At 37.7% G+C, this 19,821-nt stretch overlaps 2 protein-coding genes across 2 annotated transcripts; both read left to right on the top strand.

The window, feature by feature from the left end:
- Positions 1–4,956: 4,956 nt before the first annotated feature.
- LOC142605798 (uncharacterized) lies at positions 4,957–5,887 on the top strand. Its single transcript, XM_075777235.1, has 2 exons — positions 4,957–5,202; positions 5,483–5,887. Exons 1-2 carry the CDS (start codon positions 4,957–4,959, stop codon positions 5,885–5,887), a joined length of 651 nt encoding a protein of 216 aa, XP_075633350.1.
- Positions 5,888–6,109: 222 nt separating this feature from the next.
- Positions 6,110–8,561, top strand: LOC142605797 (uncharacterized). Its single transcript, XM_075777234.1, has 2 exons — positions 6,110–6,303; positions 8,150–8,561. The coding sequence occupies exons 1-2, from the start codon at positions 6,110–6,112 to the stop codon at positions 8,559–8,561; spliced, it is 606 nt and encodes a 201-aa protein (XP_075633349.1).
- Positions 8,562–19,821: the final 11,260 nt, after the last annotated feature.

The raw sequence follows: 19,821 nt of genomic DNA, 5'->3' as shown, positions 1-19,821 counted from the left end.
TTGATTTAGTTTTATTTCTTAATGTACATTAATTGTATTTTTATTTTATGCCATAATATTTAATTCAGTTAATAAATGTATGTTTAAAATATTATTTTGGTCCTCAGTTTTATCAAAAATTTATTTTTCATCTTTAAACTTAAAGAAGTTATTTTTAATTTTTTTTTTTCATCCTTAAACTATTAAAAATGTTCCACTTTCCACCCTTAAACTTAAAAAAAATTCTTCTATAAACTATTAAAAAAATTATTTTTCCATATTTATTCTTGTTTATAAACTATTGAAAATAACTTTTTATAAAATTTAGAGATGAAAAAAGAATCTTTTACCAATAATTTATTTTTCGTCTTTAAACTTAAAGAAGTTTTTTTTCCCCCCTAAACTATTAAAAATGTTCCACTTTCCACCCTTAAACTTTAAAAAATATTATTTTTTTCATCTATAAACTATTAAAAAAAGCAAATCTTCCATTTTTATTCTTGTTTCTAAACTATTGAAAATAACTTTTTACCAATTTTAGAGACAAAAGAAGAACCTTTAAAAGTTTGGGGGACTGAAAAAATACTTTTGATAGAGTTTAAAGACGAAAATAATATTTTTCCATAAATGCTTTTAATTAAAATTTAGGGTATTTTTATAATAAAGCAATTGGCAGTTCTTTTTAACAAATTAGAATTAGGGTTAGATAATTTTGTTTAAAGTCTTGTCCTCCGTTATTTCTTTTGTTTAGTGTTGACTCTAAACAAGTGTAGGTACTCCTTCCTTTGACTCATGTTTAATTTTTCATTGCATTTTTCTCATTTGTCCAACGTCAATATTCTTATTCCTTCTCTCACGTTTTCATTTTTTGCTATGAATTTTTTTTTTCCTTTGCGAAAAGGGGAATCGTGAAGATGTCATTTGAATAATGCGAATCTAGAAGATGTAAATTTGGTGTTGAGCTTTCTAAATAGAATATATAAAGATAATCTAATCGACATTTTTATAAGCAACCAAGACCATAAAATGATATGATATGATACTTTAGGAAAGTATAGTTTTTTAAGTAACCCACACACACTCTAGGTGAATAGAAGATATATAATATGACGACCTTATTTGTTACTCATAAGATCATTTTATTTTATTTTTTATGGATACTCATAAGATCTTTTCTTTCTACCTAAACAATAATCATTATTATTATGTTATAATAATTTTTATGTAAGGATTGCACGTGTTAACATTGAGTAGTGGTATTCATCTTTTGCTAAAAATTGTTAAGGTAAAAAGAGTAATACATGATATTCATTATTAAACATAAGAAGAAAAACAAGAAGTGATTGATGTTACTCATTAGAAAAGAAAAAGAGTTTTTTTTAATAAGATATTCCTTTTTAAAAATACACATAATAACATTTTTTTTAACAACAATAAATTTTTAAGGGGACAAGCCTTAGGGATTGAATTCACAATCATATATAAAAAATATATATATAGGTTTTCTATTTAAAATAGTCACACTTATAAGCTCTTTGCCTCACTCCTGCTCTTACTCTATGAACTCGTGTAATAGCTTATAACTTGATGATTGTGTATGTCAATTTCTTTTCCGCAAGTAACCAATAAAATAATTGTATGTCAATATATTAAAGATCAAAAGTTGCCAAAATATTGTTATTAGCGAAAATACACTTTTGGTCCCTACATTTTGGACCAATTCTTATTTTGGTCCTTATTTTGATTTTGCTACTATAGGGACATGGGGTTGATGACCGGTATGGGCCCTTCATTGCTAGGATAGGGCCCAGCCCAGTAGTCACAGTATATGGACATAGGATCGATGCTCGAAGGTGGCCTGCTATTATTGGACTAGGCTCGGCCCAGAGTCAACGAGAAGGCCAGGGATGACCAAAGAGGCAACGATCAATATTCGATTCGGTCCACAAACGTTGTTAGTGACTTAGGGGAATCTGCTGCCGAGTGCTATTCGGTGTTAGGTGCAAGTTTCAAGAGAATCCTAAAAATGGACCTATTTACTAAGGATTCTAGGCAAAAATGGGAGCCACGTGGTAAAAAATAGAAAGGTAATCATTTGGGTCCCCACTAAGAGAAGACTATAAAATGAGAGGGAGGATGGATGAGAAAGGGGTGGGAAAACAGTGGGGTGTGAGAAACAGGAGTGAAGTAAGAGGTAAGAGACTAGAAAAGGGAGGGGACTAAGCGTGAGAGGTGTAATGGTTATAGAATTGGGCTGTCAAGGTAGCCTTTGAAGTTTACCCTAGTAGGAGTATAGGGAAACCCATAAATAAATAAATTGGGAGCCTAAATCCCTACTCAGGAAGTACCAGTGGGTTTGGGTACCACAATTAGAATCGTCTGTAGGAATCTTACTCAACAGAAGACTTCGAACTAGCCTGATATCGTCCAAGATGGAAGGTCCAAATCCAGAAAAAGGATCGGTTGGACCCAGAGGCAATCATTTTAGGGCCTCTAGAGGCCAAAGGAGGTTGGAGAAGGAGTGAAGAAGAGAGCAGGATCGTATGCAAGATGGTCATTAAACCAGGAGCTAGAGCGGGACTAGGGAGCTGGAAAACCTACGAAAGCAAGTCAAAGAGCTAGAATAGATCAGAGATCGATGCCGTAAGAGGGACCATGAAGGATTGTCTGATGATCTCAATTACACTAGGGGTACCACGGCTAGATCATCTCACTAGAGTGGTTTGCGTCGCTTAATGGATAGTTCCCACGAAACTATAGGACATTGTTATGATACTCCGCACAAGGATAGACGCGGGCATCCTAATGCAGCTTTGGACACTATGAGCAAAGCACTTTGGAGAGTTGCCCGATCACCGTTTTCTAATGAGATAGAGCATATAGAAATACTGAGGCATTTCAATCGCCCGTCATCCACTTGCTACAATGGTAAACTTGACCTAGTGGAACATGTCTCTAAATTCCCAGAATGACGAGTTGATGTGCAAAGTGTTCCCGTCTAGCCTTGAGCCCACGGCACTGAGGTCGTTCAATGGTTTAAGGAAAAGGTCCATACATAGCTTCGGGGAATTGATCCAGCCATTCGGGGTGCAATTTATCACTTATAGTGGATTCCTCCAACCGATTGATGCATTGTTATCCATGAGGATGGGAAATGGAGACACTTTTCAATCATATGCAAATAGGTATTGGGAGCTGTATAACGAAATAGGGGGAGGAAATGAATAGATTGCATCAAGTATGTTTAGGTTTGGGCTACCTCAGGAGTCTAAATTAAGGGATGCCCTAACCATGCGTCCTCCTAAGAACATGCACCAGCTAATGAGGTGGATTGAGGAACATAAAAGATTGGAGGACGATAGGCTGCAGGGTAAGGGCAAGGCCCCAGCCTCCTCCTAGTACAACAGAGATGCTCGACCCAAGGGATTTCAACAGAGAACAAGAAAGGATTCAAGGGTGCCGAGTGTTAATGTGACGCTGCGACCTGAGGGTGTTAATATGGCTTTCAAAGAACCCATCTATAAAGTTGTGATTTACAACTATGTTTTATGTTGGCTTTATTCCATGACAAAAAGTTTTGTAATTACCTTAATTTCTTTTCTTGTAGTTTGTGGGATTTTATTGTATTGGGTTTAGTATTAAGTTGGTGAAGAATCGAGCATGAAATGAAGAATCAGTGTAGTTTCATGATTGGCTTGAGAGTAGCTCACGAGAAGTGTATCCCTCGAAAAGGGCACGTGAGAAGCACATGTTGGAAGCGGAAGAGTCATGCTAGCCTGGAGGATTTCCCGAGTGTCTCGCAGGTAAGGCCTTCTTGCGAGATACCCGCGAAACTCTCTGCCTAGAGGATTTTTAAGTTTGACTTTCTTACCCTTCACCCATACTATATATACCCTCATTACCCACAAAAGTATAGTTTTCTACAACACACACACCCATCTTTTAGAGAGAAAGCTACCCGTCCTTATTGAGAAATCATTGTAGCCTCTTCCCTTTCCTCTCCCATTTGTACCCAAACACAACCCACACCTATTCAAAGTGTAGAGAGTGTTTTGGAGCTTGGGAAACTTTGCGGATTTGCCAAAAAAAGCTGGTGAGGCTTGGATGATGCAATCGAGCGTATTGCGGGATCCAGAAAGCTAGAGAAGACATGACTCCGAGAAGTCCATTGGTAGCAGGAGCTTGGAGGGCTCAAGTACATTGGGTAGACTAGGCTTGGAGGGTCTTTTATTATTCGTGTACTCCAAATTTATTCTCTAGTTGATCGATTTCGACTTGGAGGGTCTCAAAGAGGTTTTTTGCTGAGTTCTTCAGTTTCCTCTTCGATAACACGTCTTGGTGTTATCTTGTGTTTGCATCTCTCTTCCATTACTCTTGTGCTTTACTTTTATTGTTTGTTGTTCATGTTTATGCACTAGAGTAGTTATCAGTTTATTGCTCTTCATTTACTCTTGTTCCGTACTTTGATTAAGTAAGAGTAAAAGCAATCTAGCCATAATTTTAATTTGGGGTTCTAAACAAGCTCTTATGTTTTCACACAAATTCGAGCTTTCACCATCCACAATATCCTTGACTGCATTAAGAATGAGTCATATTTCCAATAGTCAGGGAAAATGGGCGGGGTGTTAGAAGGATTCAAAGCACATGCCACAGGGAAAAGGGCCATGCTACCAAGCAATGCCATGTGTTGAAAGATCATCTGGAGCAACTTGTGAAGGCAGGGCATTTAAAATTTTTTATTGTTGGTCAGAGAGGTGGAAATGTTGGACAAAGGTCGGGAAGTCGGGTAACACACTTCCCCCGCCCCTGGAAATCATTGAGGTTATCCATGCAGCCTCCATCGGTGTGAATGATAACTGACAAAGGGGCATATTAAGTGTAGCAACCCCTCCTGGATCGAAAGTGCTAGACTGACCCGAGAAAAGGCTCAGACTAAATAAAGAACCGATCACTTTTGATGAGAACGATACAGAGGGAATGTCACAGCCATATGACAACACTCTGGTTGTGACCTCGCGGATTGGAGGGTTCTTGGTGAAGAGGGTGATGATAGATCAAGGGAGTGGGGCTGAGATAGTGTATCCCGATCTATATAAGGGATTAGGTTTGAAACCTAAAGATCTTAGCAAGTATGACACACCTTTAGTAAGGTTTGATGGGAAGATAGTGGTGCCCGAAGGGCAAATAAGGCTCCCAATTGTGACCAATGGAAAGGAAGTCATGGTAAATTTCATAATAGTTAATGCTTTTTTGCCCTACATGGTGATCTTAGGTCAGCCCTAGATTCATGCCATGGGGGCAGTATTGTCCACACTACATCAAAAGGTCAAGTTCCCTACTAAGGACATAATCATCATGTTCTGAGCTGATCAAAAGGTGGCACGACAATGCTTGGTGGGTGCAATTAATCATGAGATTAAACAAAATGAGCAAGTTGAAGTAGAATAGGGGCTAACAGTGCCGAGGTGTTGGTTCAAATACAAATCTTGCCCTACACCGACAGGTATTTTCAAATAGGATAGAGATTCCAAATAGAAGATCAAGTGGAATCCTCTTATCGCTAGTACAGAACTTTGATGTGAGCTTACAAATAGAAGATCAAGTGGAAATCCTCCTGTCACTAGTACAGAACTTTGATGTATTTGCATGGAGCCCATACAAACTACCCGAGGTGAATCTAGCTTTTATCAGTCATAAGCTGAATGCAGACCCCTTAATGCCACTGAAAAAGCAAAAGCTGAGAAGGTCATCAAAACCACATATAGAGGCAGTGAAGGAAAAAGTGGAGAAATTGAAGAAGGCAAGGGCTATCAAAGAGGTGTTCTTCCCTAAGTGGCTATCAAATACAATAGTGGTGAAAACAAATGGGAAATGGAGGGTTTACGTTGATTTTACTGATCTTAATTGATCCTGACCGAACAATCCCTTCCCCATACCTAAGATTGACCGATTGGTGGACGCCACACAGGAACACCTGAGAATGAGTTTCCTGGACACCTTTCAAGGTTATCATCAGATTGCCCTAGCACCCGAGGATCAAGAGAAGACTTCTTTCATATTGCTCGAGGGAAATCATCATTACATGGTGATGCCTTTTGGGCTAAAGAACGCAGGAGCCACGTACTAACAAATGGTCAACAAGATGTTCAAAGATCAGACCAGGGAAATAGTGGAAGTCTGTATTGATGACATGGTGGTCAAGAGAAGGAAGATTGGGGAGCATATACCGAATCTAATTGAAGTTTTTGAGATATTGAGACAACATAAGTTGCGCCTCAATGCAAGCAAATGTGCACTTGGCATGGGGTCTGGAAAATACTTGGGGTACATGATTATGAACCGAGAGATAGAGGTTAATCCCAACTAGACCATGGCAATCCAATGGCTTAACCCACCCAGTAACTCAATGGAAGTACAAAAACTCACTGGGATGATTGCCGCCCTGAATCGGTTTGTTTCGAGGTCTGCAGATAGGTGCAGACCTTTCTTTCAACTATTAAAAAAATAGAAGGATTTTCAGTGGACTGAGGAATACGATGCGGCGTTCCAAGATTTGAAGTGCTATTTGGCCAACCCTCTCATCTTACCCAACCTGAGCACAGGGAAGATTTATACATGTACTTGGCGGTCTCCAACCATGTTGTGAGCCCTGTGTTGTTGAGACATCAAGACGAAATACAGAGATCAGTTTACTACATTAGCAAGATGTTAGTGGATTAGGAAACTCGATACCTTCCATTAGAGAAGATGGCATTGGCATTAGTACATGCAACGAGAAAATTGCCCCACTATTTCCAAGCCCACACAGTTTGGGTGCTAACCGAATGCCCCCTACAATAGCTCTTGTAGAGATCGGAATTTATCGAGAGAATAACAAAATAGGGAACAAGACTCGAGACGTTTGATATTTGGTATAAACCAAGGAACTCTATTAAGGGCTAGGTATTAGCAGAATTTGTGGCAAAATTCATTCCAGCACTAGGGGTCACCTTAATTGTATGCCAAGCCTCAATACAACCGTGGCAAGTGTTTGTAGATGGGGCGTCAAATGTAAGGGCATCTAGAGTCGGATCGTGACGATATCCCCTAAGGGGTTAAAGCTGGCATACGCTAAGGTTAGGTTTCCAAGCTTCCAACAATAAAGCCAAATATGAAGCACTTATTACTAGGCTTAAAGCAACCCAAAATTTAGGTGCCAAAGAGGTAGAAATATTCTCAGATTCAAGACTAGTGGTAAGCCAAGTAGAAGGAAGTTTTGAAGCGAAGGACCCCATATGTCATAATACTTGAGGTTGTTTAGGACTCTACAAGCGTGTTTCCAAAGAGTGAGTGTCGGTAGGGTCTCGAGAAGTCAAAACAGTCATGCCAATTCTCCAATTACTTTGGCCTCGTCGTCAGATGAATGTGTTCCACGAATGATTTCAATGGAGTTATTAAAGCGCCCAAGCATAGAACATCCCCCGGTTGTAGCATCAGCCTCGGCATCCAATCCGAGTTAGATGGACCCCTTTATTTCCTTTCTAACTGATGGATCTTTACTGGCTGATGTGAAAGAGGCTAAAAAGGTGCAAAGTCGCCGTTTTTGGTAATCCGAGGATAAGAAGCTGTATCGGTGATCATTTAGAGGTCCATATTTGTTATGTCTTCACCCGAATAATGTTGCTAGACTTTTGGCCAAGTTGCATGAAGGGAGTTTTGGTAGCCACTCAAGGGGAAGGTCGTTATCCCATCAAGCCATGAACCAGGGATTTTGGTGGACAAACATGCGAAAGGACGCAGCCGAGTATGTTAAGAAGTGTGATTAATGCCAGAAACATGCCCCGAATATACATCAACCTGGTAGGAACTTGAACCAGATCACAAACCCTTGGCCCTTTACGCAATGGGGGCTAGACATCATAGGGCCATTTCCTTGGGCCACAGGGAACAAAAAGTTCATTTTGGTCGCCACCGATTACTTTACAAAGTTAGTGGAAGTCGAGGCTTTAGCGAGCATACTAGATGTTGATGTAAAGAAATTTGTGTGGAAGAACATTATCACGAGGTTCGAGGTGCCCGAGACATTGATTTCAGATAATGGACTGTAGTTTGACAGCAAGGCATTCCGGAAGTACAGCAACAACTTAAGGATTGTAAATAGGTGCTTGTCCCCGGCATATCCCTAAAGTAGTGGACAAGTGGAAGCTACCAACAAAACGATTGTCAATGGGCTGAAGAAGAGACTAGAGGGGGCAAGAGGGAATTGGACCAAGGAGCTACAAAGTGTGTTGTGGGCTTACCAAACCACCTTAGGGAGGTCAACCAGAGAAACCCCTTTTTCCATGACATATGGGGCAGAAGCAGTTACCCTAGTGGAGATAAGCCTGTCAAGTATGAGAGTTGCTAATTTCTCTCTGAGTAGTAATGATGTGCAAATGGCCATGAAATTAGACCTTTCAGAAGAAAGGCGAGACATGGCATCCATCCGACTTGCCAACTATCAACAAAAACTAGCTCGAGGGTACAACAGGAATATGAGGCCCATGGAGTTCATTGTAGGAGACCTAGTTCTGCAGAGAGCAGTAGGAAGTATGAAAAACTAGAATATGAGAAAATTTACCGAGTGATTGTCGTGGCCGGTATAGGGGCTTACTACTTAGAAGTTATGGAAGAAAGACCATTACCCCAACCTTGGAACGTGAGCAATCTGAAAAAATATTATCCTTGATGGTAGTTGTTATTGCATATGTCTTGTGTTGTAAATAGGAGACAGGATATAGAATGAACCTAGTTGCTTTTTGATTTGTAGTGCTAAATACTTGTTAAGTTATTTTCTGCAATGTTTACCAGGTGGAAGCAAGGACAGAAGCCTAGACTCGGCCTAACCCTAGTCACCGACTAGGTGGAAACCTTAACAAATTACTACTAAAGACAAAAGCCTAGCCTCAGCTTGACCCTAGTCACAACTACGTGGAAACCTTAGTGAATTATTTCTAAGTACAGAAGCCTAGCCTCGATCTAACCCCTATCACCAACTAGGTGGAAACCTTAGCAAATTATTTCTAAGGACAGAATCATAGCCTCAGCCTGACCTCGGTCACCGTCTAGGTGGAAACATTAACAAATTATTACTAAGGACAGAACTCTAACCTCGGTCTAACCCCAACTTAACAAATTATTACTAAGGACAGATGCTTAGTCTCAGCCTAACCCCAACTAATTAAAAGACAACAAGTCTGCCCTAGGCAGATCATCGACTAATTAAAAGACCTCAATTATATTATTTAAATTGCAATTCCTTTAGTTAGTGGCATTTCCCTCAAATCTATGAGATTTGTTAACGGAGTTTCACAATGTTATTCAAAGGCTGTAATGACGCAATATTCAAATCAATGGGGGTTGGTTAAAAAAGTGCCATGCCGACCATAAATACTTAAGACAATTTCATTAAAATGATATCACTCGAAGGTTGTAATAGTGCAATGTTCAGGATCAAAGGGTTCCATTACAGAATTACATGCTGATCAAAGGGCTGTAATAATCCAAATTGTAAGAAAAGAATTTAATCGAACATACAAATTTAAAGAGTTCAATCTCCATGTATAACAAACGAAATAATGTTCAATACATTAAAAAAAAAAAATGCACACTTAAATGAGTACATAAAACGTAGCAAATTCAAAATAAATAATAAGAAAAGACAAAAAGTGATTAGCAGTTCGGCATCCTTAAGGGACCGGACCCTGGGTCACGTCAGGTGTGGCCAAAGAAACGTCACCGGTTGTTGGAAGGGTCGGTCTTAAGCTCACTACTGGGCACCCTAACCCTCGGGAACGACGTTAGTGGCCCGTTGTCCACGTTGATCACCTTTACATGAGAGTCAATTTGTTCAGCCAACTCTGTCATGCTAGGGCTTTCCTCCCCCTCTTCATCATCTTCCTCATCAAGCTACTCCTAGGTGTTAGGATTAGTGTCCTTAAATCCTATTGTATGATGCTATGCATGACATTATGTATGACTTAATGTTGTGATTAATAAAGTTGTTTTGTTTTATCTAAAACAATTGTAACATGAATATTTGGACATTATCATATAGTCCATGAGATGCATTGTAGGTGATTTATGTGATTTAGTCACAGAAGATGTAAATCACAAGTTCGTTGTAAACTCAAAATGTAGTTCGTAGTCAGTGATGAAATTGGGCATTTCATCTGCGAAGACTATAACATATCAACTAAGATGATTTGTCTTAATCATGGAAATGGAGATTTCTAGTTGGTATGTTGATATGTTTTTAGAGTTAAGACATATTGAACTGGACCGTTGTGAGATTTATTATTCTTCCAACAATTGTCAATTGAATAATAAACTCACGACTTATATTTGTATGAACTCTTAATCTTGAGAGAATAATGGACTTGATCATGAGGTGTAGGTTGTTTTGATATATCAGGAGTGAGATCTATTGTAACGGTCAAAATCTCAGTATGTTGGGCAACCACATTTAGTGTTGATGGAACATATATTCTTAAAATGGAATTCATAGTCTCTTAACAGAGATATAAAATATTCCATTGAGATAAGTTTAATGGTTTCAGTTATTCAGAGAGTTAGGCCTACCCACTTTAGTAAGGAGTCACTAAAGTATAAATTTATGGAATTGGATTTCATAAATATGTGATGAATAACTTTAAAGGATTAAACCGGGTAGTCAAGGATAAGATGTAATAATTTACAAAGTGGCAGTTTACTTTCATGATTTTGTATTACTACGAATATTTTATGAAGGGGTTGCATGTACAATAAAGTTTTGGGATATAATTTATAAATAAGGCTTAGAGTGCAATTATATTTATATAGTGGTATTAAATATAATTAATGGTAACTTTGGACTTGTCAAGAGTTGACAGAAAAGCCCAAGGCCCATTGGAGCTAATGTCTTATTGGTCCCACTCTAAGCCACATACTTAAGCCCAATTGGAAAGGCCCAAAAAGGCCAGCCCAATTAGTTAGATACAAAGGGAGAAATATACAGAATTTTCTGCAAGTAAGAAAAAAAAACATTATTGTGAAATGGTGTGTATGTGAGTGTTAGACACTTAGACATTCTCCCTTTGTAAACTAATTGAGCGACCATACAGCTTGGGCGTTAGTGGAATTGGAGTGAAGATTGAAAGTATTCCCAAGTTCTTTTGATCTTTGGTTTGAAATTCACCGCTCCAAGGTACACTCTCTTGTTCTCAAATTCTGAAACTTACATAGTGCATGTTAACATTTATGAATGAAGTAGACCCGTTATTTTTCCGCAGCGTATATGCATATTTCCATCACTAGGTTGGGACCTGTACTAGTGGATCGTTGGTCAAGGGTATTTGGTTGGGGTTCCTAAACACCGAATACTCAAGGAGGCCAATGGCATTCACAACTGCCGTCCAACCTTACGAAAAGGTGAGTCTCAGAGCTTGAAAGACAACCGCACTTACTGAAATCTCGATGTTAGTGAACCTCATGTTGTAGAACACTTGCTCACACCCTTTCATGGTCTCCTTTAGGTCGGGAAGCTACTTGTCATGGGCCGAGACTATGCTTGTCGCCTTAGTGAGTGTGGTCTCTGTTGGAATAATCATGGTTAGTATCTCATACAAAACATACGCAGCGGAAAATAAACGGATCTACTTCATTCACAATTGATACAATGCACGATGTAAATTTCAGAATTCAAGAACAAGAGAGCGTACCTTGTTGTGGTGAATTTCAAAACAAAGATCAGAAGTGCTTGGGAATAATTTTAATCTTCACTCCAATTCCACTTTACGCCCAAGAAGTGTGGTCTTGCAATCAGTTTCGAAGGGAGAATGATAAAATGTCTCACACTCACTTACACACTATTTCACAATAGTGTCTCTTACACTTCCATATATTTTGTATGTTTCTCCCTTAACATCTAACTGATTATCTAATTGGGCTGGCCTTTTGGGCCTTTCCAATTGGGCTTAAGTGTGTGGCTTGGAGTGGGACCAAAAGGGACCAATAAGACACTAGCTCCAATGAGTCTTGGGCTTTTCTGTCAACTCTTGACAAGTCCAAAGTTACCATTAACTATATTTAATACCACTATATAAATATAGTTGCACTCTAGGCCTTATTTATAAATTATATCCCAAGACTTTATTGTACATGCAACCCCTTCATAAAATATTCGTAGTAATACAAAGTCATGAATATAAACTACCAATTTGTAAATTACTATATCTTAATTCCTTGAGTACTCGGTTTAATCATTTATGTTATTCATCATATATTTATGAATTCCAATTTCATAAATATTTACTTTAGTAACTCCTTACTAAAGTAGTTAAGCCTAACACTCTAAATAACAAAACTCATTAAACTTATCTCAAGGGAATATTTTATATCTCCATTAAGAGACTATGAATTCCATCTTGAGAATATATGTTCCATCAACACTAAATGTGGCTGCCCAACATACTGAGATTTTGACCATGACTTTAGATCTTACTCCTGATATATCAAAGCAACCTAGACCTCATGATCAGGTCCATTATCCTCTTAGGATTAAGAGTTTATGTAAATAGAAGTCGTGAGTTTATTATTCATTTGACAGTCGTTAAAAGAATAATAAACCTGACAGCGGTCTAGTTCAATATGTTTTAACTCTTAAAACATATCAACATACCAACCAAAAATCTCCATTTCCATGATCAAGACAAATTATCTTAGTTGATATGTTATAGTTTTCGCAGATGAAATACCCAATTTCATCACCAACTACGAACTAAAATTCTGAGTTTACAAAGAACTTGTGATTTATATCTTCTGTAACTAAATCACATAAATCACATACTATGCATCTCATGGACTATATGATAATGTCCTAATATTCATGTTGATAGGCCAAAAATGTATTTATCCCTTGTGATGGATTAAGTTGATTAATTAGCCAAGTTTATTAATTAATCAAATTAACGTACAAACGTGTGATAGCACAAACAAATCACCAGTAAACTATAGTGCAGCGAAAAATAAATTGACACGGCTATCTGTTTACAAATGGGGAAAACCTCCAAGGCAAAAATCCCACCGGGTGATTTTAAGGTCACCACTCCCGAGAATCCACTATTATCACAACAAGGAGTTACAAGTAATGGAATTCCAGTACCTTATACCAACCTACAGTTGAACCCTTACCCCAATACCCAATTGGACTTGTTCTGTAATGACAATCTCTCCTTTTCAATGCACGGCTCCCAGTACGTGACTAACCAATTGTGCGGATCCCAGTACGCGACTTCAATCACCAACTTGAGAAAGATGTTGGCTGCAAAGTTCTTCAGTTCATCCTCACAATGAAGAACGAGAAGATGCTTGGTTACAAAACCCTATGGTGCAAAGACACAGCAGCTTCTTAACAAAGAGATGAACTAGGGCAACTTTGTCTCCAGTCACAAATTGCTTGAATAGACTTTGCTCAATGCTTGTGCAACTTGTGCTTACTTTGACAGTCCTTAAATTAATCCTTTAATATGTTTAGGGTTATGAGAAAAGAAGGCCCAAAGACATGTCCACAGATTAGAATCAAAACAGTACTGAAAAATTGTTTTTCTTAAATCTCGACAACTAGAGGTGTCGAGGTGCTGTCGAGAAGTTGTCGAGCCACGGGGCTGGAACAGCTTCTTAAAGCTCGATAGATGCAGTTGTCGAGCCAGCTGTCAAGCTTTAATAAAAAGCACTTCTCAACTTGTTTCTTGGACAGACTTGCATGGCTTTAACACTTGATCTTGAAACCTTGTTTCTTAAAGTATCAAAAATATCCTAGATCTACCAAAATACAAGTAAAGTGCGTTTTGTCAAAGGATTAGCCAATTACATAAAAGAATGACATATGTTCATATCAAGTGAACCACATATGTCCTAACACATGTTACCATTATTTTAGATAATAATAAAACAACTTTATTAATCACAACATTAAGTCATTCATAATCACAACATTAAGTCATTCATAATGTCATACATAACATCATAAAATAGGATTTAAGGGCATACATCCTAACAATCTCCCACTTGCCCTAAAGACTATTGTGCACTAATCTAACTCTCATCTCCTCCAAATGTGACTCGAAAGAATTTTGGGGCAAGACTTTGGCAAAGGGATCTGCTAGATTCTTTGCACTATCAATCTTTGCTACTATGACATCTCCACGAGCAACAATGTCTCGAATGATGTGGTACTTTCTCTCTATGTGCTTTTCTTTCTTGTGATTCCTTGGATCCTTGGATTGTGTAACCGCTTCACTATTGTCGCAGAACAATATGATAGGAACTTGCTCAATTCTCACAACACCAAGATCATAAAGGAATTTCTTGAGCCAAATAGCTTCCTTTGCTGCTTCACAAGCAGCAACATAGTCAGCTTCCACGGTGGAGTCAGCAATACAAGTTGCTTAACACTCCTCCAACTTGTGGCTCCACCTCCCAAGGTGAAAACACAACCTGATGTGGACTTTCTGAAATCACGATCTGACTGAAAATCTAAATTTGTATAACCAATGGGAATCAAATCCTCGTTATGCTAAACAAGCACATAACTTCTCGTTCTTCTTAGATACTTAAGAATATGCTTCACAGCTTGCCAATGTTTAAGTCCTGGATTTGATTGATATCGGCTGACCATACCAACTGAATAACAGATATCCGGTCTAGTACATAGCATAGCATACATGAGACTTCTCACTGCAAAAGCATAAGGAACTTGTCTCATTGTATTTTCTTCCTCAAGAGTCTTAGGCCTTTGGTCATCAGATAGAGGAACTCCATGTTTAAAAGGAAGTAATCTTTTCTTGGAGTTTTGCATGCTAAATCGTTCTAGAACCTTATCTATATACTTAGCTTATGACAAACCTAACATCTTATTCTTTTGATCTCACCAAAGCTTGATCCCTAGAATATAGTTAGCCTCGCTCAAGTCCTTCATATCAAATTGGCTTGATGACCAAACCTTTACTGATGACATTACCCCTACATCATTTCCAATGAGTAGAATATCATCAACATAAAAGCACTAGGAATATCACTACTTTATCTTGATGTCTTTTGTATACACATGGTTCATCTAGATTTTATTCAAAACCAAATGACTTGATTGCTTGATCAAATCTGATGTTCCATAACCTAAATGCTTGCCTAAGTCCATAAATGGACCTTTTCAACTTGCATACCATATGCTCTTGGTTCTTTGCTATGAAATCTTTCGGTTGCAACATGTAGATTTCTTCCTCAAGATTGCCATTAAGAAATGCAGTCTTGACATCCATTTTCCCGATCTTATAATCATAATAAGCAGCAATGGATAAGAGAATTCTGATAGATTTAAGCATGGCTACTAGCGAAAAAGTTTCATCATAGTCAATACCTTCTTTTTGTGTATACCCTTTCGCCACTAGTCTCGCATTAAAGGTTTCAACCTTTCCATCTATCCCTCTCTTCCTCTTGTAAACCCATTTGCAACCAACAGGTTTAATGTGGTTAGGCGCCTTTACAAGATCCCAAACTGAATTGGAATACACTGAATCTAATTTAGATTACATAGCTTAGATCCAATGATGTGCATCTATATCATTCATTACCTCTTCATAAGTGTAGAGAACCGATTCAGCCTCTTCTGAGATAGCTACATAAGTTTCTCCCAAACCTACAAATCTTATAGGAGGCCGAACAATTCTCCCACTATGACGAGGCACGTGTGTACTAGACATCTCATGAGTAGTATCTTGTGGTGTGTCTAATACAGCCACATCATCCCTAGTTTCATACATTGGTTGTTCAAATACAGGTTCATCTACTTCAGCCAAAACAACTTTACTCCTAGGATAAAAGTTATTCACATAATCATCTTCCAAAAAATTCTGCATGGTTACTAACAAACACTTTGTTATCCTTATGATTATAGAATAAATAACCCTTAGTTTCCTTTGAATACCCTAAAACATGTATACTTCCGTTTTTGCTTCCAACTTATCAGACTTCCCTTTCAACACATGTGCTGGACATCCCCAAATATGGAGATATTTCGTACTAGCCTGGTGCCCACTCCACAATTGCTTGGGTGTGTTAGGAACAGATTTTGATGAAACTAAATTCAAAATATGCATTGCAGTTTTTAGTGCATATCCCCAAAAAGAAACTGGTACAGTTGAATAACTCATCATGGACCTAACCATTTCTAAAATAGTCCTATTCCTTCTTTCCGCTACACCATTTTGTTGGGGAGTTCCAAGTGCAGTCAATTGGGATACTATCCCATTCTGAATTAGGTAATCCTTGAAATCCCCAAGAAGGTATTCGCCACCTCGATCAAATTGAATGGCCTTTATGCGTTTACGTAATTGATTCTCAACTTCAACCCTAAACTCTTTGAACTTTGCAAAGGTTTTGAACTTCCGTCTCATTAGGTACACATAACCATATCTTGAGTAATCATCCGTGAAAGTGATGAAGTACTCATAACCTCCTTTTGCTTGGGTTGACATGGGACCACATATGTCTGTATGAACTAATTCAAGCAATTCTTGGGCTCTTCTACCTTTTGCATTAAAAGGTCGTTTGGTTATTTTACCCTCCAAACAAGATTCACAAATTGGAAAATCATCAAAATCCAATGGCTCTAAGAGTCCATCTTTGATCAGTCTTTGAATCCTCTTTGAATTAATATGACCCAAACGCAAGTGCCGAAGATATGCATTACAAGTAAAAGGAAATTTTCTTTTTAATGATTTCACATGAGAGCTACTATCCAATTCAGAATTGTATAATTCATGCTTGTTGGGAGTTAAAATATAAAGAGCATCCACAATATTGCCAGAATAGATAAACATTTTATCCTTCTTTATTACAACATTGTTTTTGAGGATAACATAGTATCCATGCTTACCTAAATAAGTTGCAGAAATTAAATTCCTACGAACATTAGGTACATACAAACAGTCTTCCAATATTAAAACTCTAGAACTAAAACATAAACTAAACACTCCAACAGCTACAACTAGAATCTTGCTCCCATCAGCCAAAGTAAGAAATAGCTCTCCTTCATTCAACTTTCTGGTCTCCTGAAACTCCTACAATGAATTGTAGATATGATAAGTACAACCTGAATCTACACACCAAGAATTCGTGGGATTCTGTACCAAACATATCTCAAGAATGAATGCACTTTTCATACCTTTATTCTTGGCAGCTTTGTAAATTGGGCAATTCCTCTTCCAATGTCCCTTCTCACCAAAATGGAAACACTTTCCTTTGGCTTTCTTTCCTTTGTTGGCAACTCCCAAGGCAATTTATTTACCGTCCTACTTGGTGAAGTCCTTCTTCTTCTTCTTCTTACCCTTGCCTTTCGACTTAGGTTGAGAAGTAGAAGCTTCACCCATATTGGCTTTAACATTAGAAGTACCTAGGATGCCTTCCGCCGCCACCAATTCATTCATTAATTCAGACAATAAATAAACCTTTTTGTTCATATTATAATTGAGTCTGAATTCCTTGAATGATTCCAGTAGTGGCTGGAGTATCATATCCACTTGGGATTCTCCATCAATATCGGCACCTAAAACTTCCAATGTATTCAGATTAGTGATCATCCTAAGACGATGCTCTTTAACTGAAGTTTCTTCAGCCATTTTGGTATTATAAATCTGCCTTATAGTTTCTTACCTTATAGAACAGCCTTGCTAACCAAACATCTCCTTCAGACTTAGCATAATGTCCGAAGCTAGATCTACATCCTGCATTTAATGTTGTAGAACATTTAAAATAGATGCTAGGATATAGTACTTGGCCATCTCATTAGATTTCTGCCAATGATATTGCCGTTTTTCCTCAAGAGAAGCATCTAATGTAGGAAAGCTAGGACATGGTTGAGTAAGCACATACTTGTACTCTTCAACTGTAAGAACAATGTCCAAATTTCTTTTCCAATCAACATAGTTGGATCTAGTCAGTTTGTTTTGATTAAGAATAGCAACAAGTGGACTAAAAGATGCCATGATAAATCTGAAAATAATAAACATGAATATAATAAGTAAACTAGACATTATCAATTTAGCATATAAGCATATAGTATGAAACCTTAATAAAACCATAATATAATATATGCAACAACAACCCAATTCCATGTTTATAATTCCTTAGTGCTATCATGATAACTCTTATCATACACTAATAATATGCTGTATTACCTTTGGCTTCTAAGTAATAATGACATAGCTCCTTTGGGTGGTTAACATTACACTTAGTCTAGTGTACACCATTATCTAGAATTATGTGTAGCCACATTTCATCTCCCTTTATAGTGTTTAAACTTGTAGTACCATGGAACAAAATACCCTCCTTTGGGATCACGAGGCATATACGCCAAGACGAGGTGCTTGTCCACACTACTTTAAACGGGTAAGTTCAATCTTGTAGTACTTTGAAGTAAAGACCCTCCTTTGGGATCACGAGGCATATAAGCCAAGACGAGGTGCTTACCTCACACTACTATAAATCGATAATGAAGGCCGTGAGATCCAACCCTTGTATCTCTCTCCCACTAGACGGTTTAAAACAAAGGTTTTTATATGGAAATCATGTGTAATCTAATCACACACAGCCTTGCACTTTTAAAATTTGAAAACTCTTAGAAAAATTCAAAATTTCCTTCTTTCAATTGATCGAATGTGCCCCTCAATCGGTCAAAAAAATTAAAAAGTTCAAACCTGACTATCTGCCTGGCTCGATCGGTACTCAATCGCTTCTCGATCGATCAAAAAATTAAATTATCGATCTACTAGCAATCGGGGATCAATCGAATCAAGCAGATTGGCCACCAATTCACTCGATCGATCGAAAGCAATTTTCGATCGATCGAAACTCGTGAACTTCGAATTTCCAGAATTTTTCCTGAAGCGTTTTAAATGGTTTTTCATGAACGACAACCATCATATGAATACAATAGACAGAGAGTGATATCTAAACTGATTTCCATTGATGTTAAAGCCTTAAAGTTCAAATTAACATACTTAATATCAAACTTAAACATCATAACATCAATTTTAGTTTTCATCAAAACATAATTTCAATCACCATGCAAAAAATCAATTAAATAACTTTCTAACACATGAAACTATCATTCTTGATTCCAAAACTCACAAAACATGTTATACAAATTGGAAATTGAAAACCTGGCTCTGATACCAATTGTTGGAATAATCATGGTTTGTATCTCATACAAAACATACGCAGCAAAAAATAAATGGATCTACTTCATTCACAATTGATAACATGCACGATGTATATTTCAGAATTCAAGAACAAGAGAGCGAACCTTGGTGTGGTGAATTTCAAAACAAAGATTGGAAGTACTTGCTGTGGTCTCTCAATCAGTTTCTAAGAAAGAATGATAATGTGTCTCACACTCAAATACACACTATTTCACAATAGTGTCTCTTACACTTCCATACATTCTGTATGTTTCTCCCTTAACATCTAACTAATTATCTAATTGGGCTGGTCTTATAGGCCTTTCCAATTGGGCTTAAGTGTGTGGCTTGGAGTGGGACTAATAAGACACTAGCTCCAATGAGCCTTGGGCTTTTCTGTCAACTCTTGACAAGTCCAAAGTTACCATTAACTATATTTAATACCACTATATAAATATAATTGCACTCTAGGCCTTATTTATAAATTATATCCCAAGACTTTATTGTACATGCAACCCCTTCGTAAAATATTCGTAGTAATTCAAAGTCATGAATGTAGATAGCTACTTTGTAAATTACTACATCTCAATTCCTTAACTACCCGGTTTAA

This window comes from Castanea sativa, chromosome 8 (genome assembly GCF_040712315.1).
Source record: "Castanea sativa cultivar Marrone di Chiusa Pesio chromosome 8, ASM4071231v1".
NCBI lineage: Eukaryota > Viridiplantae > Streptophyta > Magnoliopsida > Fagales > Fagaceae > Castanea > Castanea sativa.
This window is presented reverse-complemented; position numbering and strand designations above follow the sequence as displayed.